The sequence below is a fragment of the Cyprinodon tularosa genome, unplaced genomic scaffold, assembly GCF_016077235.1.
Source record: "Cyprinodon tularosa strain WSP-4 unplaced genomic scaffold, ASM1607723v1 ctg187, whole genome shotgun sequence".
NCBI lineage: Eukaryota > Metazoa > Chordata > Actinopteri > Cyprinodontiformes > Cyprinodontidae > Cyprinodon > Cyprinodon tularosa.
In genome coordinates this window covers 347,328-373,363 of record NW_024038657.1, presented here as the reverse complement: position 1 = coordinate 373,363, position 26,036 = coordinate 347,328, and the positions used below count along the sequence as shown (strand labels likewise).

Sequence of the window (26,036 nt, the reverse complement as noted above, 5' to 3'; positions counted from 1 at the left end):
TTATATATATATATATATATATATATATATATATATATATATATATATATATATATATATATATATATATATATATATATATATATATATATATATATATATATATATATATATATATATATATAAGAGCACGCACACACACACATTTGTTTTACTGGGTAACTGCAGTTGTTTGTGTTCGCACTGTCTCCAGCAGGGGGCGATAAGCCAGCCCTGATCGAGCAGAAGCGGGTGGGGGGGAATATTGGTTAAAAAACTCACACACACATATTTAGGTCACACCAAAAGGACCAGCACTAATAGTAGAGGCTACTGCTTTCAGAAGAGCTGCCAAGCAGCGCGGCATAAAGTCATCTTAACCAGGGGATAGTCTGTCACAGGCGCTGGCAGGGAAAGCTCCTTTTTCCATGTCGCTGTTGCCACATATTGACAGCGCTGAGCAGCTTCTCCGTAGTAACACAGGGACACCGCTGGATCCAAACACAGCACTGCTCCGCAGACCATGAGTATTTACAAGTACTTATTCTGAGGACGCCATATGCACTCTTGCACACATCTGTAAATATGTCTTTTTTAACTATCCCAAGCCAGGAGGGCCTCTTTAAAACGATTAAAAGCAGCAAGTCAACCGGGGAGGCAGAGGGTCGCTCACGCTCGGACTGCGATGAGGAAAACGATGACGAAGAGGACGAGGATGATGATGAGGATGATGACAGCGAGCGTGTCCGCCTCATCCCCAGGTGTTCCCCGGTGCCCAGGAAGCGAGGCGCGTCCATCTTCGACGAGACAGCCGAGTACATGCGGATCCACCGCGCGCTCTCCGCGGGGAAGAGGGTGTCGTTCGCCGATACAACAGGTGGAGATCTGGTGTATGTGCGCGAGTTCTTAGCCTTCGACTCGGACGAGGAGGACAGCGCAAAGTGGGAGGAGGAGGAGGCGAAATACCGCAAAGCGGAGCGGCAGCCGACCTACAGGATCCACCCGGAGTTTAGCGCTCCAGACAGCGGCGAGCTGCTGCGGATTGTGCGCTCCAACAAAGTGGAGGTGGAGCAGATCTCTCCGGTGGAGGATGAGCCGCTAGCGTTCAGTGGAGTGATCAGAGTTCTGAACATCTCCTTCCACAAAGCGGTGTACATCAGATCCACCATGGACAGTTGGGCCTCCTACTTTGACCACCCTGCAGAGTATGTGCTTGGATCAAACGATGGAGACACTGATCGGTTCTCCTTCAAGCTCTCCTTTGCGCCTCCTTACACCACGCACGGCTCTCGGATTCAGTTTGTGGTGCGCTATGAAACTTCTGATGGTGATTTCTGGGCCAATAACTCCTCTCTGAATTATGCTGTGACCCTGCTTTTGTCCTATGAAGATGATTCAGCCCAACCTGGCACTGAAATGGCACAAAAAAGGAGCATCTTGAAGACCCGCAGAGTCTGCAGGTAGCTGCTTTATGTGAGGCAGAAACTTCTTGTCAGACTTGTTTGGACTAGAAGTCATAAAGAATAATTTGATATAAGGTCTTCTATGAGAAAATCACATTAAATACAGATTTGCTCAAATCTAGGGCGAAGGCAAGTTTAATTTGCTATGATCAAATTCAACAACCAATGAATATGAATATTATAATACTTTTATAAAGTAAACAGAAATTTACATTTGAAACAATTTGAAATCTTTTTCATTTTAGCAATACTAAAACTATTGAATGAAACCTAATCCAGTTGACATTTGCAATAAACTATGAATATTCTATATATTTACGCTTTGGTAATATTAAAGCATATAGGGAGTGCAAGATGAATTTGATCAACTCTGCCAATTATAAATTGATAAACTGAGAGTTTGCTGTTGGTCAGACTTAAATCAGCCAAAGAGTGGTAATTTTTTTTAATCATTGATGCTTATGGGGTCAAAAAATATTAGAAAATATTTCTTTAGGAATGCAAAAGTACTCATACCCATCACTCTTTCTGCATTTTATTAATGACAATCAATGTTTTCAATATTATGCATTGCGATTTTCTGTTATACCAACATATAGTAGTGCATAATCCTCCAGTTGAGGGATATTTTGTTCCCTCAGCCGATAGTGAATTACACCAGCATGTATTTTAAATTATACTTCTGCCAGCTTTATACATTTAGAGGTCTGAACACATTTGCCCAAGTTTTCATAGTTAAATAGTTCAAACTCTGTCAGAATGGATGAAAATAATCTATGAACAGCAATCTGCTCTGCTCCTTGGTCTTCATCATGTTTATTGTTCACTAAGGTTTTCTCGCTGACCTTTGAGGCCCGTTTCTATTCTAAGAAACACAATCATGATCTCTGTTTACCAATGAGGTGAACGCTGTAGATAGATCTTTGGTTTGGATTTTACTAATCAGAATCAGAAGTAGGTGATTGCTAAACCATAATGCATTCTATTTTCCTTCAACTTCCCAACTATGTGCTTATCTGTGTTGGTTAGTTTTATGAAATCCTGGAAATATTCAAGTGAAAAGTAGAATATACATATTAGCTCTCAGATATAGCGATCCCCACAACAGAGACACAGAGGCAGGAACAACAGAGCGATATCTGCTTACTAACACACTTTGAGTCTAAAACAAGCAATCCCTTTATCCGTGGTTTTCCCTAGAAATGCCGCGCTGCCATAGGGGAACCTACATGTGAACCAGAACTGTGACATGTAAAGGTTTCAAGCTCCCTGTTTCTTTCGAAAATGTATTCCTGTCTTTTTCCACTTGCCCAGAAAGCAGTGCTTAGAAAGCTTACACCCCGCGTCGAATGCCAGCAGCCCCCGTAGTGTGTGACGCGATCAAAATAGGAAAAGGACAGGTGTCGTTTTCAGTCTTGGCGTTTCCCCTGGCACTAAAACCTAACTCTGACCTTTTCTGTCACAGGGGAGTGGGGCAAGTTCAAAGGAGCAGACTAGCCCTGTCCCAAATGTAATTAAGAGGCTGCTGCACAGATCGCTTTGCTTCCCTCTGCAGTCCAGTAAAGTGAGATAATCCTCATATTTATTATAACGTCAACATGAAAGGTGGTAATAGATCTTGCTGTAGTAAAGGTCCCCAAAGCTTGTGAGGGGCGTATAAAAAGAATCAAACAACTCATAAACTGATGCTGCTGCTGGGACATAGGCATGAGCCTGTTTATTAAGGTAATTAATGACTGAATACATATATGGTGGTGATATAAATCAGTTTCACACACACCTGCCCTCCTGGCAAGAACAAACTATTTTTTTCCTGCCATGTCATGTTCAGGGTCAAAGAATAGACTAGTCATATGTCTTGGAGTTTTTACTCAAGGATATTTGTTACTTGAAGTGTAACCTTTAAAATATTAACCAACGATCTAAAATGCATATGCAAATCTTTCAGAAGTCAGCAGTCTTAAATAAGGAGTTTTATTTCATAATTACACGAGTTTAAACTGAATTGAGTCAAGTTCTTACTAAAAAAGTACAAGAAATTAGCCATTGTTTTTTTAAATCAGACAAGGCAGAAAATGTAATAAAAATACAAGGAATATAAACAGTTTCTGGAGTTCTTATCACATGTTTGTCACAAATCTTGGGCTTTTAGCACATTTTGTTGGAGCTCCTGGCAATGTTGTGGTCTCCCCTACCTTTCTTTTGAAAGATGTGTAAAGAACTTTCCTATTAAGCTTCTCATTTGACATTTACTCTCAGCCTTAGTCAGGTACTTTTCACTCTGGAATTTTCCACCTCAACATCTTTCACTGATAGTCTGATGACTAAAGTCCCTGACCTTTACACAACATGTCACTATGGATGAAGAATATTTGGAGAAATTTTATTGCACAGTCAGTCAGATTGTTAAAGCATGTTCAATGCCTTAAATGACCATTGGCATACAGCCGGCTTAGGTACAAAGGAGTTTAAGGAGACCAAAATCAGTATTTAGGGACCAGTTTAACACGAAAAGGGATGGTTTTTTTTACTTAAAATAACCAGCAACTAAACATTATAAAATAAAAAAAATGTATTTGTGGTGTATTTTATCATGTGCAGACAGCAGAGATGGGAAGTTACTGTACTCAAGTAGATTTTTCTGATATTTTTACTTTACTTTACTACTTATTTTTATGGCGACTTTTTACTTCTACTCCTTACATTTTTACACAAATATCTGTACTTTCTACTCCTTACATTTTAAAAAATTGGCTCGTTACTTTAGTTTTGAATCATTTCAATGGAGTTACCGTTATTATTTTTCACGTCATCAATACCAAATTCAATCTAATTGCATGGGAATCTACGTTGCATTTGACGCACCACTACAAGATGAATCGACAGATTCAGCGGTATTCATTTGCGGCAAATCATTGCAGCTTGGTGGCGGTGGCGTTAGCATAGTAGTATGGACGACGAGATTATTGAAAATGAACACAACGGAGATCTAGTCCTATTGGCAGACATCCATTTAAAATGTAGGCAACGGCATGAAAAAAGTGGTTTCTACTTTTACTTTTATACTTTAAGTATATTTACAAGCCTGTACTTTGTTACTTTTACTTGAGTAAAGAAGTTTAATCAGTACTTCCACTTTTACCAGAGTATTTTTTTAACACAAGTATCTGTACTTTTACCCAAGTACAGAAAGTGAGTACTTTTGCCATCTCTGGCAGACAGTCAGCCAGGACGTTCCTCAGAAATTATTTTCTATTGTCAGAATTAGTGGGTACTTGTTGAAGACCCAAATGCAGAGCTGAAGAGGCAGAGCTGATTTATTGTGTAATTTAATGAAGAAGTAAAAATACAGAAGCGATAAGCCAGAACTGATCAACAATAAACTCAAGTACCAAAAACTAGGAGACATTAGGAAGGAATAAACCAAAGGAATGGAAGAATGAGATAAGGAAGATAATCTAGCCAACACTAACTGCAGAGGAGGAGTATATATACTAAACAGAACAATGCATGGAGAAATTAGCTGATTGGGTGCAGGTGTGAATAGAAGGACCTAGAAGGGAGCAAGTGGGGAAGGAGACTGGCACAAGGGGGAAACAGAGAGTGAAAAAGAAATACATAGGTGCTCAAATACAATCAAAACACAACTATGACATAAATTAAAGGGTAACTGAAAACTCAAAAATAAAATTTGAACAGAACCAAAAAGTCCAGAAAGGTCAGCTGCAGGGAAATATGCAATATTTCATAAAAGTTTTTACTATTGTAATATTGCACTGATTTCCCAGAAAGTTTTTTTTTTTTTTTTTTTTTTTTTGGGGGGGGGTTCTTGGAAAACATAAATGCCAAATAGTAAGTAGTATACAAAGAACGATTCCATATAACCACTTAAGTTTATTTTATAAGGTTGAATCTAGAGAAGCTTTTTGTGTTGGCATTGAACAGCCAAAAACAACAACTGTTTGCATGTGCTGGTTGCATATGATAAAGATGTGTCTGGAATAGATCAGGTTATATCGAAATTTTGTCAATGATGATAAATTCACCATTTAATTTGAAGCCCATGTGTGCTGTGAGGAAATTTACGTTTTATAGCACTAAATAAAAGAATAATATATATCACAAAGAAGTCACTTACAGTTAAATTTGTTTGCAATTGTCATAAATCTTAAATCTCCATTATATATCAAAATGCCAAGGTGCAAAGAAAGATACATTGCCACACGATAATTCAAGTATGTGGCCATAAAAAATGATTTTGTTTCAAGTATTATATGGAGGTAGGAAAAAGCAAAAAAAAACAATTAGGCAGAGATTTAAGGTGACTTATGTACGTTTAAGGTGATTTATACACATTGAATTTGGCGTTGTCTGCATAGTTTGGCGAACATTTGTGAATTACAGTTATCGTTTACTACATTAGTATCTTTGGTCTCAGACTGTTTGGCCAAAATCAAAAACAATTGTAATTTATAAAACATAGTGAAATAGTAAAACTCAGGCAAAGTTCTCTCAGGTGTAAAGAAAATATATCTTTTAGATAATGCACATAATGCACATTTTGTTAAAGATCCCTCATCTTGTTCGTCATATTTTGTTTAACATTTCAATCTGCAATTTTGTAGAATCCTAAAGTTTACTTCGCAAAATCAAGATTGTAAATCTTTTCCTCCAGCGTAAAAACAAAGTAAACCCCTCAATATGTATTGGATATTATGTATGTATAATTTTTTTTCTTTTTTTACTTCAAAATTGTTAAATACATAAATATATAATATAGTACGATTTGACATAATGTTTAGAAGATGTTTAAAAACTATTCAACAATATGGAAACACATGTTGCTTTTTTCTTCCAGTATGGATGATGACTTCGCTTCAGGGGATGATCAGGAGAAAGAAGAAGGTACTGAACCAACAACCACACAAACTGCAATGATCAGTTTTCTTCTTCAATTTAGAATATTTAAGAAATTAAAAACTGAGAGATGTTATAGTTTATGCTTACAGATGATATAAAACTATCTTAAGTTTTACTAGTTTTCTTTAGTTTTGTTTTAAAGATTTCTTTTCTGGGAAATAAAATCAGCGCTTTTTTCCTGCGCTTGGCCTCATCGTTAATCTTTCAGGTTTTCTCTCCCATTTTACATCAGCAGAGGAACCAGTGAATTTCACAGCAGAACTGGTCAGGCCTTCAGCTGTGTGTCCAGTCATCATACATCCTGAAATTGATGTGGAGGTAAGGATAAAGTTAAGAGGGTAAGAACCAGGCTTCAGCTTTGCTAAAGTAGGAGTGCTTACTTTGAAGGAAATCATTTTGTGCTGCATGCAGTTGGACCCAAAGTGCTTTCTTCATTTATTCAAGTCATAGATCTAATAAAACATAACAGACATTTCCTGTTCAACTTTAAAAAGCTTACATCACTGGCTTGGTTCTTTGTATTGTTCACAGCTCATTGAAGCTTCAGCGACAACTTAGGTAATGTCTGACTTCTTCTCAGTGCTGTAGCACGTCCACTGTTTTATTTTTTCTACCCTTGTTTTTCTATTAGCATCTGCATCATGATGGTGCATGTTCTTTGGGGGGTTTGTTTTTGTCATATGTCTGTGTTTATTTTGAGGTTTATTCTCCACCGTTAAAAGAAAGAATAAGGTTATTTCTTAAAACACTAGAGAGCACAAATCTTCACATATGGATGGCAAAAGCAGCACTGCCCAACGCTTCATGTCTGTTCTGTCTTTATAGAGGAGCCGCCATAAAGGCAGCAGAAATGTTTAAAGCTGAGAAAATAAAGCATAAGAAAATCATATCAGTAATTAACAAAAAATAGCAGTCAAATAACATAATAATGTATGGAGCTAATTTTGATCTTGTTTATGTGTTCGCCGTCTCATCCTCGTGTTATTTTCATCTCATATTTCACATGCATGCTTTTGCACTAGGAGATTTGCAGCTGAAGTTGGCACAACCATATGTCTCTTTGTTATTCTTTTGCCAAAATGCCAATAATGTTGAATTTCATTTGCTGGCTCACTGGAGTTCCCTCAAAGGTGTATAGATGTTGATGAAATCCTCTGGATGGAATGAGGCTAGACCAGGGGTTCTTAACCCTGGGCCTCAGGGCCCACTGCCCTTCATGTTTTAGATGTCTCTACTATAGCATACATGATTCAAATGATTGCATCACCTCCTCTGCAGCCATTGAATGCTGCAAAAGCCTATTAATCACCTTTTCATTCAGGTCAGGTAAGTGGAGGCAAGGAAACCCCTAAAACATACAAAACAATGGGTGCTGATGATCAGGGTTAGGAAATCCTGGGCAAGACCATTTAAAACAGTGGCTGTGTCCGAATGTCTGCCCTAACCACAATATAGGGCACTCTATAGTGGTTATGCCATTTTAGATGAGTGTCCGAATGTCTAATGGGTGAAAAAGAAGTGGACTTGAAATTTCCCTCACTGCATCTTCAAAAGTATTGATCATCTATGGTCACTAGATGAGCAGATATTTCCACGATATCTTTGAGGTACCACTCGGGGAGGCGGAATTACTTGACCAACGGGTGGCAAAAAGTAGTGATCATCTGTCCGTATGGTCAGTTAACTGAGTTCACTATAAATTCCAGTATATAGTCCCCGCTCTATATAGAGATTAAGGGATTTAGGGGTTAGGGCGGACGTTCGGACACAGCCAATTGGTCAGCAGTAGAATTTTAGAATCAATGGGATGATAGTCAGGAGGCCATTGAAGATATCTTAAAACTGCATAGATCCTTCCCTGTATTGGTGAAAAGACAAGCTGCAGTCCTCCGAACTATCTGTTAACTTTGCTGGGATGATTGATTGAGTCAGACAGGTCAAGAGTTATAGTCCAGACAACATGTGATAAAAGCATGGGTAACCTTCTTGAGATCCCTAAAAGACAAGATAAGGATTCGCTTTCACAATGAGCCATTGTTACAAAAAAATGTTGACTTAACAACAGCTCGTATCTGTTTGTCTATCTAAGAGAACTGTCCTGGAAAAACAACAACATGCAAATGCCTTTCTTCCATTTAAATTTGCATATTTTAAAAACAAAAACAAGGCTTTGATGGCCTACTGTATGAAACCTCAAACTCAACGCTATTTTTGACATTTTGGATCGAAAAAGCTTATTGGATGGGAAGCGAAACGTCTCCAAATTTGGAAACAAAGTCCAGTGGATTGCTTTTAATTTACTTTTTTTTTGGGAAAACCCTGGCAGATTACATTACCCCCCACTGACCTGTGGGTTACCAGCGAAGGACCTCCCAAGGAGCAGTCAAGGACCCATCATGAAAACCGGGAAACCTTTAAACTGCTACTACTGTACCCTGTGAGAAGCTCCAGAAGACTCAGGCGGAGGCATCAGCAATTGCCTGGATCAAAGACTACCTGAACAGACCAGTTTGTTAGACTGAAGGGTCAGCTATCTAATCAAGTAGTCAGCAGGACAGGAGCACCACAGGGGACGGCACTCTCACCATTCCTTTTTAATCTGTACACCTCTGACTTCCAGTACCAGATCCGTCTTCTTCTATACAGTTTGATGGCAGACATACATTCCTATGATTCCACTTTAAACCTCTAACTAGGCCCACAACCTGCTAAAGTCTTCTTTCCAAAGACCTCGATCACATCAGGGTGTTTACTTTCACTTCAATCAAAAAATGTTTTTCTAAGGTTTAAACTTAAAATCTGTTTCTTGTTTGATTCCCCAGTATTTAATTGAGGTCTTTATAAATGGAATACATTTTGGTTTAATAGTTAACAGTTTATCAGTTTAACAGTTTCTGCTATTAAGGAATTGAAGTGTATTTATTTACCTGCATTTTTTACGTCTTGTCCTCACCGCCACAGTGTCAGCATGAGGTTAATTTAAGAGAAAAGTATTGGTGTGTTTTGAAATGCTTTTCTTGTGGTTTGATGTAATGAAGTGGAATTTGGATCTGTTATCTCCTGTGAGCTATCATTGTTTTCTTACATTTTACTCCAACAGAAAGCAGTTCACCAGTCTGGCTCCACTGGCGCACCTGAACCCGGGCCTCCTTCTGTTGGTGGTGCTCTGTCCACTCCCGCTGTATTCCCAGATGAACAATCACCTTCAACGTCTTCCAATGCTGACCTTCAAACGTATTCAGCCTATGTACTGCATGCTGGTGAATTAATCACTCCAGATAAGTCTTCGCCTTCACATTTTATCCACAGGGAATCTATGAACCGCATGTCAGAGCAGTCCGCGCACAGTAGTCCCACTGCAGCACAGTCTCTCTCCAATCCTCCATCTCAAGAATCCAAACAGAGATCAGACGAGTCTCTGGCTGAGAGAGTGGAAAGCCCCACTACAGAAGCTCCCCCTGTAGCAGAGATCAGTCTGCTGTTAACAGCAGGAGAATATTGGATGGCTGCTGAGAGTGTCTCTTGTCCCAGTGTGACCGAAGGCCCGGAGCGAGAAGCTGTCGTGGGACTGAGTGAACTTGAAGAAAGATTTTTTGAAATTTCCACAAAATCTACAGCCCATCATGCAGACGGAAGAGCTGAGACTCCTGTGAGAGCAGAGAATGAAGGTCAACTGTCACCTGAGCTTACTGAAAGCCCCTCAGTGAACATTACTGAGGTAAACCAAGATGTATCTTCTCAAACTCCCTCAGCCTGGAATGAGAAAGAAGAACCTGCTTACATTTCTCTGCACACATCATTAGCAGATCACCCTGAAGTCTTGTCAGATGTTTCTGAGATGATGTTTGAAGATGACTTCAGCAGTAATCTGATGCCATGCATCTTCTTTCTGACCGGAGTAGTTTCCCTCTCACTTGTGATGCAGACACCCAGTGCTCTCTTCTTTATTGGGCTGCTTCTGGTTTTGCACCTTTTCTAAAATTTCCTCAAAACTTCAGTCTGATTTCCTGTCAAATGAAGTGCCTTTTAGTGAGTCAAAAAAAAACAACGGGTTTAGCAATGAGCGTCTCCTTCAAATAATGTGCAAAATATAATTTACAAAGCTTTTTTTTTAAGTATATAGGGTAGTGGTGACAGTATTTTGCTTAGGAGATGCATATTCATTCAGCAGTGGCTAGAAGACTATTTTATTTTTAAGGGAAGATATAAGTGGCTAAATTGCTGGGTAAACATCAAATGGAGGCTGCAAGGATTTGAGTCTACACCAGAGGTTTACTTTCCAGTGGGATTAAAACCAAAAAACAGCTAGAAATAGAGAACATAGTTTAGGTTGAAGCATTACTATGGTGCAGGGGGTCCAGAGTCCACACTTTCTTCACTTAAATCCAATTTTGAACTTGTGGCAAGACTTAAAAGCTAATGTTCACAGCTGTTTTTCATCTAATCTGATTCTATTCAATTTTCCAGTTTTAAAACAACCCAGCATTTTTATTAAATTTATCCTCTTCTTAATAATAAACTACTTTGGGTTGATCAAATATATAGAATTAGAATGGAATACATTATAGTTCCAGGCTCTGATCTATCAAAATATGGAAAACCTTCAAGGGGAAATATATGTTTTTTAACAAAGTCCACGTAAAAATACTGCAGGTTAGGTTTTGACAATATGTAGAAGAATAACACGAAAGAGTATTTTCTACAATATTATGATCACTGAGGTCAAATTAATTCTTAAAGGACACCCCTCAAAATTAACTTTTTTAGCTCAACTATTGATGGATGTCTTATAAAGCTGTCTACATGTCCTGGGCATTACTTTGACAGTTCACTGCACATTGTTGCAATCCTGTTTTTATGTTGATATTATATATCCTGTCATCTAACACCAACTTGCCACTCAGTAGCTGTCCCCATTCTATGGTGGGATGCCTAGAGGCTTGGCTATAGGGATGGCCTTCCCAATCTATAGAGCCAGCGGCTCAAACCGGTGGGGCTCATTTTTCTGTATCCTGTCTCTGGTTAAGACAGTGGGGAGAAATCTTCTGCCTCATACGATCGCTCCATCACAACGCTATCATTGCTACACCTATGCATCCCCTCCTTAAGGCTATTTTTTGAATTATTATAAGTGGGTAAGTGAGGCTCTGGAACAGGGTTCAATTGTCATTTATGTGTAGATGATCTGTGAATTATATTTTTCTTGTGTGACGATAGAATATATGGTTTCTTTCAGTCAGTATTTCAATGCACTTTTAATTACAGCCATCAAATGTAGCAAAGGGTCTGATGTTACTATATAAAAGCCAGATGTAGTCGGTGTAGCTAGAAGTAATGCCAGTGAGAAAGTGCCTTAAAGACTAATACTACTGGTGATCACAGGCGTTTATCTTCTAAACATTTTCACCTTGTAGGCACCACTTACCCTTAAATATACATCTTCTAAAATGTTTCATTTGTTATGTCTTTTGCTACATGTAGTTTTCTTTAAAAATGTTTTAAAATGACCTTTTTTATTAAAATTTTAAACCATTCATTTTTGCTGATAGAAGTGTCACACATTTATTTTTGCTGTTAATTGGATAATTAACCAACTTTCAAGTTTATTAAGTGTCCTTATTGTTTTACAAAGTGTATATTTTCTTAATAAATTCCAGTTCTTAAGCTACCATTTGGCAGTTTAAAGGTGGATGTTGTTTTAAGTGGTCCACATAACTGAATTGCTAAAATCATATTCATAAAGAATTATGAATATGATCTTAATTTGCCTGCTCTGCAGATGAATTGTGGAATATTGTGGTTCCAAATAGAGTGCAATAGGTCAATATAAGAATTGGGAATAGCACTGCGAGTGTTTTCGTAAGCTGACAATTTCTTTTTCCTTGTATCTGACTTTTCCATTTGAACGTATAAATTACAATTTGGTAAATGAACTATAACATGCGCGGGGCTCAAGTCAAGTTCAGATTACAAATGTATTTCACCATCTTTTGTTTCCAACATTGTACTCTAAATCCAATATGGCTGCAATGCATTTGAAAACACTAATACTAACACTCAATTTATATATATATATTTTTTTTCTGAAAGGATTACCTCATTGAAAAAGTAAAACAACAAGACCTGCCATTTGCTGCAGAATTTAGAATCTAAAAAGCAAAGGGATGCTTCTTTTTGTCTTGAATTGCTAATAATATTTCCTTTGGTCATTGAGCACCGGCGACTAAGGAGATTAATCCTACAATTATGGAATGCCAACATGATTAATTTAGCTCTTTAATGTTTTTTGTGTGTGTTTTTAGTGAAATATGTATCTAGTTAGGATACATTAAGCCATTGTTTGCAAAAAGGTGTGACTTGGACGCACAGCTAATGTTAGTGCTACAGTTTTTTGCTTCTTGTGTTCATTTGTTTGTTTTAAACACAGGAGTTTGAATTTCCAAGTTTCAAATATAAGAATCAACTCCAACAATCCCTGTCTTTGAGAACCCAGCTGTGCAAAGTTAGACATCCCTTATCAACTATGGGTTAAGTATCCAATGTGACCTCCATGTGTAACAAAGCCTTTTAAGTGCTGTAGTATTAAGCTTTTATTTCATTTTCTGAGTTGGTATGTCTTATAATGGTATATTGTTGAACATGCTTCTCAATATGTCAGATGCACAAATTGCACAGAAATGGATTATTATTCTGTATAGTCATAAGCACTGATAGCTATACAGGATGCATTAGAGAATGCAGTTGGTGTTCAAACCCGCAACTTAAATGAGGTTAGGTTTGGTGTAATGTTGTTCTAAGTTCAAACCACTGACTTCCAGAGCACACTATAAATAAAACAAACTATGCATCACAGAAACCCAGTCTGTACTCTACCAAATCTAACTGTATGGAGAAAAAATACCTATTGCGAACAATGCCTTGCAGCTATGTGATGCTAGTTTGAATATTTAAACTGCATTTGACATTAAATAAAAGCTGCTAGCAGGACAGTTGGCAAAGTTTGGGTCAGTGTTAAGAGTTTGATTCTAGGTGATATATTTCTGTGAACAGAAATATTTTTACTGTCCAATTTCATGTGAACATTGTGCAGAGTTAACTTATACAGGCAGTGTTTAGACCAGCATTGGCAGTGATTCAAAGAGGGATGACACTCCTCCGTCTTTTCTAAATATGGTCTCTCATGCCTCCAGAATACCAAGATGGCAGCAACCAGCTGCCAAAATGTTAACTTTTAAAATGGATCACATATGCAAGGCTATTTTTATTTTTTGTCACTTTAAGTCAAACCAACTTATTGCGATACCAGCTTTAATTAGTTGTTATTTGTGTTGTGGTGTGTTTTATGTCTTCACTTTAGCATAACATTTTATGACTTTCTGTTCAAATGGAGTTTTATTTGTAAAATGCATAAGAAGTGTGTTTTTTTTTTTTTGTAGTAATTAGTGAACTCACGGTGGTTAAGCATAGAAGTTTGGGGAGAAGACAGATGTACAAATTAGAGTGATAAGTGATATGGATGATGTGAAAAAGCAAACCATCGAATTTCTTTCCATTGATGGGAAATCGTATAGAGTTAGGACATCAAACCGTTGTTGTTGTTGCTCTGCACCAAACTGTAATAAGCCTGTATCATGAACCTCACAGATGTAAGCACAAAATGAAATGTTTGAAGTGTTTTTGAATTTTACTGAAATTAAACAAGATCCCATCCTCTGTCGTTTGACCTTTTTTTCTCTGTTTCACAATAGAAGTAGATTTCCTCAAACTGTATTCACAGACATGACATTGAGCAGAAAAGACTGGAGTCACTCCCTGACTTTTAAAATTACATTAGCTCCTTTAGAGCCTGCATGACTGAAGAGTGCACAGTGTTTTCTGAAGTGGGAACACAAATTGTAATATGAGCTGCAGAAGAAAGCCAAAGGTCACACATTGCATTGAAGTCACAGTGTCCTGCAGTGCCCCCTGGCCATTGTAAACTGAGAGAGGGATATTAAGATTAAAAACACCAGAATGACTTGTCAAAGTTTTTTGTTTACAAAAATAATAGCTAATTCTAAATTTTATTGAGCTCTTGTTTAAGTACTCAACAGCGTTATGTCCAATAAACTAATGCTCAACCATTAATTGTTCTTTATGTTACATTTGAGTATATGGTTGGCCCTCATTTAAAATAATTTGAAAGGCAACATTCACTTTGTGCACATCTTCGCAGGTAAAACAGGAAGGGGCTACTATGTGGAACATACATTTTTAAAGGGATAGGATGGTGGAACTTTGTGACCAACACTGTATTTAAATAAGCACCTTAATGATGCACAATCTGAGCAGCGGATTTATGATTAAACGTTTTTTCATGCAAACATATTCTTTTTGCCTTGACTAAATCATTGTGAAATTAGTTCAACCTTCTTTCGAATTGTAGCATAACTGTTTTGTTTTAAGAAATGACTGTCAGCTTTATGAAAATTAGCACGCTATTATGACAAAATCTATGTTATTGAATAAAAAAATATATATATTTATATTGACCTTTATGAGGACTAAAATCCAGCTTGATATTTTGAAATCTGTTGAGGTTAATTCCTGCAGAAAATTGCATGATGCCTTAAAACAGAATTAGATTTTGAGATTTTAAAGGGATGTTTAAAGTAAAGCTTGTTTTCAGGTTAGCTAAAGGGCTAACCTGCAGAGAGCTCTCTATACCTTTAATCTTGGGAGGCTTAAACATATAGCCATATTCAGTAAATTAGAATATGTGTTCCAAAGAGCAGAGGCGTAGCCAGAACAATTCTATAAGGGTGGCCAGTGCTGGCTGTACACAGTGCTGTACACTGTGCGATTTTCCAGTCGTGCAAGAATCTTTCAATCGGGCCGACATGCAGCCTGATCGTGAGTCGTGTAGTGTACAGGGGGTTACGAGGGGTGATCAGCCTCTCACGACCACATCCCGATCAGGAATCGTGAGGTTGTGGGCAAATCACTCAGGCCGTATGTGCAAACAAGGATTCCTCTTTTTATTCTTCCTCTCAGGTGTAGACACAGCAGCATGGCAGGGATGCAATGAGTGAAATGCAGTTCTGTCTGTAAAATTGACAGACCGTAGCAGCCATGTTTGCTCAGCCTTGTCGTTTTTACAAATACGTCGCCGCCTTTTCTTTTTAGGGCTTTTAGCACAAAACTGCACAGATTGCTAAGGCAGCGTGTTTCACTATAGTGAGCTTCATATTCCTCTTCTATTTGTTTGGCATCCAGATAGACTAGTCTAAGCAGCTCCATCTCACTGCGGAGCTGAATCCGACATTGTTTTTAGTCGTACAGTGTGAGCAGTTAGATCGCATGAGAGCGTCGGGCTAAACATAAATCGTGAGCTCTGAGCTCACACTGTATGACGAAAGTTAGTCGTGCAGTGTGAGCAGCAGCTGCGTGCAACAACTGAAAAAAAATCATACAGTGTTCCCCTGACTTAAAGGGGGGCCATGGCCACCCCTGGCCCCCCATCTAGCTCCGCTCCTGTTACAGATATATGATTGTGGGCCTAATGTTATCCTCCGAATGTCTTTTTATGGCCTTGTCAGACTGTGCGTGTCCAGAGGTGTAGCCAGAACATCACAGTTTCTCATTCCGCAGGAACGGGTAATAAACCCAGAGCACAGTTTCTCAGTCCGCGGGCACGGATTAATAAACCAAGAGCACAGTTTTCTCTATCCGCGGCAGGGGCGCAGATAGGTTTTTGAAACTGTGGGGGACAGTTACTATTACTGGCTATTACTCAGCTATGACAACCCATCAATCTTAATTGCCCATCATTGCAAGAAAATAACACGTATTGGTACCAAGTACTCACCAAAAATGCCACATGACGTGTGGAAAAAAAAAGGTTTTATTTAAATATGGACTGACTTTAAGTGCAGGCTGTAAACACACAGAAACACGAGAGACAGCTTCTCAGCCATATCCACTGCTTCCTTAAAGACTGCCTCAAAGTGGGCTGGCTTTCTTTTGTCCCGTAATCTCTCTTGGACAACTGAGACTGCAGAGACCATGCCCTCCACCGTCTGGGTGCTTTTTGGAGCGATGTATTCAGCACTTCCAGTTCGCTCATTACATCTAAGGCCAGTGTGAGCCCCAGTAGCCCCAATTTCAGTAAAATCTCAGCTTTTAAATGTTGTAAAATCACCCATAAGTTTTAGGTGTTTTAGTCCTTAATAATTAAAGTTATACATTCAAAAAACATAAGGAAGTTATTACCAACATCTCACTCTGCTTTACAGCTTTGTATTAACATTGCTTTAATGTGTGTTATTGTGCACAGCTGGGGATGTTAAGGGCCACGTTAATTATAGATTAAATAATTTACTGTTCTGTAGTTTAAGCAATTGTCATATTTGTAACATCACTAGTCTTTCCTGTGACATGCACCTTTTATTTATTTATATATACACACACACACACATACATATATATATATATATATATATATATATATATATATATATATATATATATATATATATATATATATATGAATGAGAGAGAGAGATTCTTTCCTCCGAGTTACAGTGACATAGACAAACTTGAAGATACATGACATCCTCAAATTTCTATTCTATTAAAATTTCTGTATCTGTATAATGGGTCTGTTCTATATGTTGTCTTCTCAATTCAGAGGCCTCCCATGCCTGTCTTTGCCTAGGGCCCCAAATTTCCTAAATCCGCCCCTGTGTAGTGGAATTTGTCTAGCTTTGAAGTTTGTTTTTCTCATGATTCAACCTGTAACAACCTAAACCATTTGGCTTGGCATAAATACGGATTCAAGTAGCCTACTGTAGCCTACACATTTCCGAAAGACCCCCAACAACTCCAGAAAAAGTCGGAACAGTCGATTTAATTATAAATAAATAAATGCCAGTCGATTCCCCCTGCCTCCCGCCTTATGACATTGGCACCTCTCTTCACGCTATTCTCACTGACCGTCTCTACTCTTTTTTCCACGGCGACATCGAACAGACAACCAAAAAAAATGCAAGGTGATATGATACCGCAATGAACAGTTTACTTACAGTTGGTGCTTTTCGAAAAAAGGATGCAATTGTTTTCTGTTTTTTCGGTTTGGCTGGCCTCAGGGGTGTTGCTAGGCACAAAGCTTTACTGGGGCACTGGCCCCCTACCGCATGTGCCCCTCCTGCCATACACAAATACAGACAAGCACACTGCCCCACCCTGATACATTCCTACCAAAATTACCAGTTGAGATATTAATGAGTGTAAGAGCATATTTGTTTTAACAAACATGAACATTTTCAACATTGCAGCTATAAAAAATAAGACAGTACAAACTTAAAAAAAAAAAAAGTTTCCTTATACACATTCTGAAGTAATCATTAATTCATAGGTTTCAGAGTTTTAGTTCAGGGGAAAGTTTAACTAAACCTGAACTAAGTTTTTCTTCTATTTTTTGAGCATTAAAGTGTACCTCCTATTTTTCATTTTTGCAAAGTGGTCAATCACTTGTGACTCAGCTTAGAAAGTTCTTCCTTTTCAACTGATAAAATAGCAAGATGATGGAGCCTGTCTTGTCCCATTGTGCACCTCGGCCAAGTGTGGAGACTTCTCAACACACTGAATGACCTTTCACAACTCCAGCTGTTGACTGGGATGGTGAGGGAGATCTGGATGACCTGCGTTAGTGTGGGGAACATGGTGTTATCAAGCAAGTTGAAAACACACTGCATATCCTTGATGACAAGGCTTTCTTTTTCAACCATAAAAAGCTTTCAAACCATTTTGAATTAAATGAAAGTTTTTTTTTTCACTCCAAATTTGTCCTGGGGATAGTGGGACAACTTCACTTGTTTAGGACCATCATGCTTTCCCCCTAAGTCACTAATGTCCCCTTCTTGTTTGTGGACGCTGGTTGTTGCTTCCTCATCACCTTCATGGTCCTGTCTCTCCTGTCTCTCCTGTCTCTCACCTGTCTCTTGCCTGTCAGTCTCTCCTCCTCCTCCCTTTCCTACTCCAGCACCTTCATTCTCATTCTCTACAGCAAACATTAAAAAACGTTAATTTATAATTATGTAAATATCTATCATATGGCTAATAACGTCCCTAATGTAACTGCTTAGCTTAAATCAGTAATTCACCACGGGACCTTACCTCCCTCTCTCTCATCTTGTTTTACTGCTTCCCTGTCTCTGCTTCGTGTGAGGAATTTCCTGATATCCATCTACAAACCAATGCAGTCATTTTCAGTTAGTAGCCTATAAAGCATGTGGTTTCACTGGGAAAATAATAAAATTGACAGGTAAGAAACGTTATCAGAACGTTTCTTACCTGTCAATTAAAAAAAAAAATACGTTGCAGCCGCACAGTGTCCCATCCAACTCAGTTGAGAGCAGCGCGTTGATTTACTTGCAGTTCATGCAGTGACATGCGCTGACGTGGGGGCGCTAATACATCCTCAATTTGGAGTTAACAACACACTTGCTGCGCACTTGAGTAGAAATATACGTCTCCTCCCGTTGGAATTATCTAAATTGATGCATTAAAAAAAATTTATCACTGTTGCAAATATTTATTAGATTTATACTGGGGCACAGTTCATTTATACTGGGGCACGTGCCCCAGTAAATGGGGTCTGGCGACGCCGATGGCTGGCCTCATGTTGATGTCCGGACTCCGGAATTGGGAACTGTCCTGCCACTACTGTCTGTCTGAGTAACCATGGAAACCAGGCTCGAGAGGTAAATGCCAGAGACAGGATAACTTTTAGATTAGATACGACGCAGGCAGCCTGCAGTTAAACAAAACGATTGCCCGTCTATGATCTGACTGTTTTATGTTGTTGTTGCAAAGCAGTAAATTAGAAAAAGCTTTTTGATTTTCTGTGAGTTTCGCCGTATGTTTTTTTTTTTTTAAATAAAAGTGGGTGGGGCGGATTGAGGGTCATTCGAACCTGTGTACGTCAGAACACCCCTGACGTACACGCTATCTGCGCCCTTGATCCGCGGGCACGGGTTAATAAACCGAGAGCACAGTTTCTCAATCTGCTGGCCCGGATTAATAAACCGAGAGCACAGTTTCTCAATCTGCGGGCCCGGATTAATAAACCGAGAGCACAGTTTCTCAATCTGCGGGCCCGGATTAATAAACCGAGAGCACAGTTTCTCAATCTGCGGGCCCGGATTAATAAACCGAGAGCACAGTTTCTCAATCTGCGGGCCCGAATTAATAAACCGAGAGCACAGTTTCTCAATCTGCGGGCCCGGATTAATAAACCGAGAGCACAGTTTCTCAATCTGCGGGCCCGGATTAATAAACCGAGAGCACAGTTTCTCAATCTGTGGGCCTGGATTAATAAACCGAGAGCACAATTTCTTAATTTAGTTTATCAATCCGTGCCCACGGATTTCCACCGGCTTTTTACCCTGACACCCAGGGGGCTCCGTACAATTGAGAGTATTACTGCTGCCACCATCTGTATTAGGGGGGAAAAATGGTAGGGGTGACCACAGGGGTGGCCCTGGCCCCCCATCTAGTTCCGCCCTTGTGCGTGTCATCTCAGGTCCATCCAGCCTGCTTTGTGTCAGAGGACAGGAGACCAATGAGAAATGGTTTGTTGACAGCTGGAGCTTCTCAGTGTCCATGCAGTAAAAACAAAACAGGAAAAAAAACGGTTACAGGACGGCTTTTTAAGTCATGCCCCATATCAGCAGGTCTGCCTCCTCCTCCCTGCCTCCCTCTCTCCCCCTCCCCTCCTCCCTGCTGCCACCCCCCCTCCTCCTCCTTCTCCCTCCCTCCGAATAAAACCGACGCTTTCCGCGAATGTGCGAGCTGCCTCCTCTCCAGCAGCCATAATTGGGATTATTCAGGAATAATTCGCCCGATCCTGGCCGCGCCGTTTTTCTCCCCCCCCCCCTTTTTTTTTAAGGGTTATATATTGATGTCCTAGAGCGGATGTCGAAAGCAGCATCTTCGAGGTAGAAAATAATTTTCGTTTTACCTCTGCTGGATTTTTTTTTTTTTGGCTTCGGCTTTCCTCATATATTCCATCTGTCATGGAGGCTTTTATTATGGAGCATTAGGATGTAGCCCACCAGCCAAACAAAGACTGCATACTGACAGTTGAGGGGCAGCTGCATCGCCTTTTATTTCTGGGTTTTTCATCCTTATATTTTTGACTAGAAGATGGGAAACAGAGGCGCATCGAGGCTGTTGTCTGGGTGGACTAATTGTCCTGGTGCCACTGGCCGCTGCGCACGCCAAGACCTTTTATTATTTTATTCCTCCTTAACTGTGGCGGGTGGCTTATTCTAAACATTTGGGATTCCTGACATCAATTGGACATATATGATCAGAGAAAAACAGATGCCTTCCCATCGATGTGATGCAACATAAAATCTGTTTTCTCGGATGATATTCAAATGAACACATCCCTCCCTCTCCCTGTAAAAAAGGGTGGTGGATTTTTTTTTCTTCTTCTTTTTATTATCATTCTTATATTTTTTAACACATCTCTCTCTCTCATGCTGGATTATTTGATCAGCTGTTGATGATCAATGCTATTTGACAGCATCTCCTGTTTCATGTTTATTCCATGTTTTTTTTGGATGGATTTATGCATAACAGGTGTTGTTTGAGGCTGAGAGCGCATCAAGAGCATGAAGCTTTATTATGTGTCTTTCTCTCGATTTAACGAGCAGTGAAACAAAGCGACCGGGATCCTTTTTTCTTTTGCCGTGAAATAAGAGAAGACTAAAAAATAGGAGGAAAAGAATGAGGGGAATGAAAGGTAGGTTATCATCTTTATCTGTTCTTCTCCACCTCTCTCTGTCTTTATCTGTCAAACACACACAAAACAGGTGATTTTGACACCTGTTCATCTGTTATTTACTCCACCCTGGGTTTTAGGCCTTGCTGGCTTGGCAGCCATTTAATCAGGTGAAATCATATTGTTAAAAAAAAAAACACACAGGGAAAAGAAATTCATGTTCTTGGCCTACAGTGACAGGGCCAACACGAACTAGGCATTATAGCCATTATACATCCCATTTATATATATATATATATATATATATATATATATATATATATATATATATATATATATATATATATATATATATATATATATATATATATATATATATATATATATATATATATATAAATATATACACACAATGGAAAAAAATCAAAATCTAGATAAGTCATTTTTTTCTTAAAATAAGTCCATTTGTTCTTGGATTGGAGAGGTAAAAGAGACACTTTGCTAATGGAACAAAACTATTTAGATTTAAAATAAGAAAACACAATTGCATTGCCTTATTTCAGATGCACATTATCTAATTATCTTATTTTAAGAGTAAAAATACACATTCCATTGGCAAACTATCTCATTTACCTACTCAAATTAAGGGTAAATACACTTAATTTAAGAAATGGTTCCTTATTTCTAGATGGTTTTTCCAGTGAAGATTTAGATTTTTCCAGGGTGTATTTCTGTCTATATATATAGATATATCTATATATATAGATATATATATCAGTACTAGTTCCTGCTTGCATTCTGATTTTGGTTGTGTAATTATCTTTGCTTTATCCTATCACTTTATCGCCTCCTGTTGAGTGAGGTAGCACACTTCACACAGACGCAGAGTCAAAGGAAAAAAAACAAAAAAAAAAAAACAAATGGCTGCCCCTGCTCTGCTGCTATGTTCCCATATTTGCTCTCTGATATGAATGCTATAGACTGCACCCTCTGCTCTACACACATACAGAGGAGCGCAGGGAAAGCTTAAAATGTCCTTTGCTCATTTACAACATCTCTGTTTGTTGGACATGCTCAGGGTTGGTTATGCTGTGTCTGCCCCCCTCCCCTCCATCCGCCCTTCATCCCTGTACACCCCCATGCATTCACTCAAACACCCACACTTGCACAAAGTATGTGAGCTGTAGTATCTTAGCAACGGGCTAGGTAATTACTGAGTGAGCCAAGGAGCTGGCATGCTGTAGAGCTGCTGATCTGATCCCAACGTTAGGGAAACAGGAAGGTAGAAATTTTTGAGCTGTGTCGTCCAACACGACACTCGTGTTTTTTGTATCCATTTAGACTTCACTCACATGCAGGTCAGACATCTTGTTTCCTGTTTTTTTTTTTTTATCTCAAACATGTGTGTCTCTGTTCCCAGGCGGTGAGGCCGTGGACAAAGAAGAGAAATGATTCTGTCGAGTAGAAAAGATCCGCTCGGCCTCTCCTTGTAGAGATCAGCGGAGACGACGACGGAGGCGGCAGGAGGAAAATAGCTGTTCTTTTAAGGGCCCAGATCAGGCAGGCTCTCTTGGAGGGCGATAGAATGGCTAACCAGAGCTTTGCCATTGATGGCCCTGGCAGTTTACTGGCTGTGCTAGCTTCCCAGAGTGGACTGGCGAAGGGAGGCAGCAGTAGCAGCAGCAATGATGGCAGCAGCAACAGCGGGGGAATCACTGCCACAGATGTGTCTGCCTACTTTAAGCTGGTCTTCTTGGGGTTGATCATCTGTGTCAGCCTCGTAGGCAACCTCTTGGTTTCTATGCTGGTGCTGCGGGATAGGACACTCCACAAGGCCCCTTACTTCTTTCTCCTGGACCTGTGCCTGGCTGATGCAGTCCGCTCCGCTGCTTGCTTCCCCTTTGTGCTGGTGTCTGTCCACAACAGCTCGGCCTGGACTTACAGCGCCTTGAGTTGTAAAGTCGTTGCTTTTATGGCTGTTCTGTTTTGTTTTCACGCTGCCTTCATGCTGTTTTGTGTGGCCGTCACCCGGTACCTTGCCATCGCCCACCACCGCTTCTATGCCAAACGCATGACCATCTGGACCTGTGCCGCCATCATTTGCATGGTGTGGACCCTGGCCGTCGCTATGGCATTTCCTCCTGTCTTTGATGTGGGAACTTACAAGTTCATCCGTGATGAAGATCAGTGCATTTTTGAACACCGCTACTTGAAGACCAACGACACCCTGGGTTTCATGTTGATGCTGGCCGTTGTGGTCTTGGCCACTCATGGCTTCTATGCCAAACTCCTGCTGTTTGAATACAGACACCGCAAGATGAAACCAGTCCAACTGGTACCAGCAATCAGCCAGAACTGGACCTTTCATGGTCCTGGGGCAACAGGCCAAGCAGCAGCCAACTGGATTGCAGGTTTTGGTCGGGGTCCAATGCCACCGACTCTGTTGGGCATCAGGCAGAATTTACACAATCAGCACCGGCGACTGCTCGGAATGGAGGAGGTGCGTTCTGAGAGGAGGCTCGGCAGGATGTTCTACACCATCACCCTGCTTTTCTTAGTCCTCTGGGCACCCTACATTGTGGCCTGCTTCTGGAGAGTGTTTGTCAAGTCTTGCGCCATCCCTCACAGGTACCTTTCGATCACAGTGTGGATGAGCTTCGCCCAGGCTGGCGTCAACCCCATCTTCTGTCTCCTGCTCAACGAGGATCTAAGAAAAGTGCTGCGAGCCCATCTGCCCACTTACTGGAGGACTAAACAACACCTGCCCCAGGATGAGGCCTACTGCATCATGTGAGACCAAATTAGGGTTCATTCAAGGAATGTTTCAGGTTTCAAAGCAAATTTTAGAGAGCAGTAGGGTTTTAGTCCACTTGCTCTAAATGTGGGTGTCCGATTTGTTGTTTTGCACAACAAAATCCAAATGTTGCTACCAAATTCAGGCAGGATGCCAATGTTTGAAGAATGTATATGTTTGAATAAGCCAGTGAGGTGAAAAAAGTCTGGACAGGTGGCACAGAAAAACCCCTGGTAACACTTTGGCGATGGGTACCTCTGATGTACTGTATCAAATGATAGATTGGAAAGATCCCAACAATCACTACTCCAATTAGGTGTGACAGATGCCATTTTCAAAATAATGTTGCCTTATTTCAGACGGACACAGCCCAGAGCTTTCTACTGAGAACTAGTTTGTGTCACATTAGACCCTTAATTGATAAAAAAAAAATCAAAACCTTGAAGAAATGTGCCGTGGACTGTGAACAGAAAGTGTTGATCAGAGAATTGCAAAACTCTGAAACACATCAAAGAACTCAAAGGGGTCTGAATGGAGCGATAGACCCCTCTGGACGCCTTTTCAAGTTATTCAAAGGAGACACCCGAATATTAAGCAGAGCCAATACCTTTGGACACATTTAAATAGCTGTTGTGAACGCAGAAGCCCCCCAAACATGCTTGATTTTTTTGGACTTAGGGCGTGTCAGGTTTCTTTGTATCATACAATGAAGAAAAAAAATTGCCTGTTTTGCTTTATTTGTAAACAATACATGTTGAAGCAGATGACACTATTTTGAAATATGACTTGATTTCTTATTGTATAGACTGTACAGGAATGTAGATTCCTGCTTGCGTGTTTTTCTATAGCATTTGTGTGTGGGTGGGTGTATGTGTATGTGTGCGTGTGAGAGCAAAAAAGGTAGAGAGGCTGGAAGGGAGAGAGAGAGGCAGAATGAGACTGACAGGAGTAATGATGATAGAATAGGTTTCAGTAATACTGAGTCAAAATGAAAGCAGCCACACTCAAAATCCTGCAAAAATTCAGCCGCCATCATATGGAAATTTATCCTTTAAATGGATTTCTGCAACTGAAAATGTGGTATGATTTTTTTATTTAAAGCTAATGTGCAAAAAAAAGTGACATACTGGGGGTTAAGATTTAAAAAAGGGGGGAGGGGCAGATTTTCATTTTGAACACTTGTATATTACAAACAGGGCGTAAGATTTAATGGCGACTTCAGTGATGTATTTATATTACATCTGTTTAAAAAATAATAGAAGATGTATATTTATTTGCAAACGATGGTCTTGGGAATGTTTTAAAGTACTGTACTGTTACTGTATGCTTTCACCAGAATACAACACAAAAGAAGACACGTCATGAAGGAAGCTGAATGTTACCCGGCCCTCTTATATTTCCACTCGATTCAAATGTCACCATTTGAGTGTCTTGTTTGAGAAATCAAAGCGAAATCAGGCTGGTGCGGGGATCTGCACTGAATTGTTTCTCCAAATTAAGATTCATGTAATGCAAAATGTCTGACCTTCAGTGCGTTAGGCATAGAGATATCAACATGCAGTCAATCTTTTAAATGTGGACACTTGCACAGCCTACTGTTCTAGCATGCATTCCACTGCATTTCATAGATTCCAAACCTGGTATTACAACTTGTACAGATGTTGATATGAAAAAGGAAAAGTGAGGTCCATAATTTTTACGTCTGGCACTCTTTTTGCGAGATGATATCCTGTATCTGTAAAGTTTAACTGAGGTGGTTCTTTGGCCCACTCATCAATAAAGACTCTACTTTTGATGCATTCTGAGTCATGACCTGCCTGGACTGAGACATGAATGGGGATTTTTTTTAGTGGGAGCAGAACATCTGGTACAAATTACATCCTGTGAGCTTTGTAGAAATGTTTTGACACTGAGGTCTAACCAACGCCTACTGTTTAACTTGTGATTGGATTTCAACTTTTTCACAACTGGTCATGTTACAACTACCAACTAACGTAGAGTCTTTGGGTTTTAAATCATAGTACACATAGTAGTGCAGGGCCTTAAGATAAGGGGGAAACTTTTCATGGTTTTAGGTTCTTTAATCTTTAATCAAACAAAACTATTTATT

At 39.6% G+C, this 26,036-nt stretch overlaps 2 protein-coding genes across 8 annotated transcripts; both read left to right on the top strand.

Annotated features, from left to right (window-relative positions):
- The first annotated feature begins 246 nt into the window (after nucleotides 1–246).
- On the top strand, nucleotides 247–11,870 carry si:ch211-167b20.8 (protein phosphatase 1 regulatory subunit 3A). Of its 6 annotated transcripts, none has more exons than XM_038282814.1 (5): nucleotides 250–1,439; nucleotides 6,301–6,347; nucleotides 6,598–6,680; nucleotides 6,894–6,920; nucleotides 9,463–9,600. In XM_038282814.1, exons 1-4 carry the CDS (start codon nucleotides 565–567, stop codon nucleotides 6,918–6,920), a joined length of 1,032 nt encoding a protein of 343 aa, XP_038138742.1. In that variant the 5' UTR covers nucleotides 250–564; the 3' UTR covers nucleotides 9,463–9,600. The 6 variants fall into 6 exon arrangements, with proteins under 6 accessions (XP_038138740.1, XP_038138739.1, XP_038138742.1 ...); XM_038282813.1 differs by having other exon boundaries at nucleotides 6,595–6,680; XM_038282812.1 differs by lacking the exons at nucleotides 6,894–6,920; nucleotides 9,463–9,600 and adding an exon at nucleotides 8,689–9,435 and having other exon boundaries at nucleotides 247–1,439.
- An 8,419-nt stretch (nucleotides 11,871–20,289) lies between these two features.
- Nucleotides 20,290–25,725, top strand: gpr173 (G protein-coupled receptor 173). 2 transcript variants are annotated; one of them, XM_038282816.1, is made up of 2 exons: nucleotides 20,290–21,153; nucleotides 22,553–25,725. In XM_038282816.1, exon 2 carries the CDS (start codon nucleotides 22,718–22,720, stop codon nucleotides 23,924–23,926), a length of 1,209 nt encoding a protein of 402 aa, XP_038138744.1. In that variant the 5' UTR covers nucleotides 20,290–21,153; nucleotides 22,553–22,717; the 3' UTR covers nucleotides 23,927–25,725. The 2 variants fall into 2 exon arrangements, with proteins under 2 accessions (XP_038138744.1, XP_038138745.1); XM_038282817.1 differs by lacking the exon at nucleotides 20,290–21,153 and adding an exon at nucleotides 22,161–22,414.
- Nucleotides 25,726–26,036: the final 311 nt, after the last annotated feature.

Excerpts from the sequence above, each read along its gene's own strand:
- si:ch211-167b20.8 (XM_038282808.1), top strand. The coding sequence starts at position 565 with ATGTCTTTTTTAACTATCCCAAGCCAGGAGGGCCTCTTTAAAACGATT. Across the intron at positions 1,440-6,300 it reads AAGACCCGCAGAGTCTGCAG|TATGGATGATGACTTCGCTT; the intron begins GTAGCTGCTTTA and ends TTTTTCTTCCAG. Across the intron at positions 6,348-6,594 it reads TGATCAGGAGAAAGAAGAAG|CAGAGGAACCAGTGAATTTC; the intron begins GTACTGAACCAA and ends ATTTTACATCAG.
- gpr173 (XM_038282816.1), top strand. The coding sequence starts at position 22,718 with ATGGCTAACCAGAGCTTTGCCATTGATGGCCCTGGCAGTTTACTGGCT.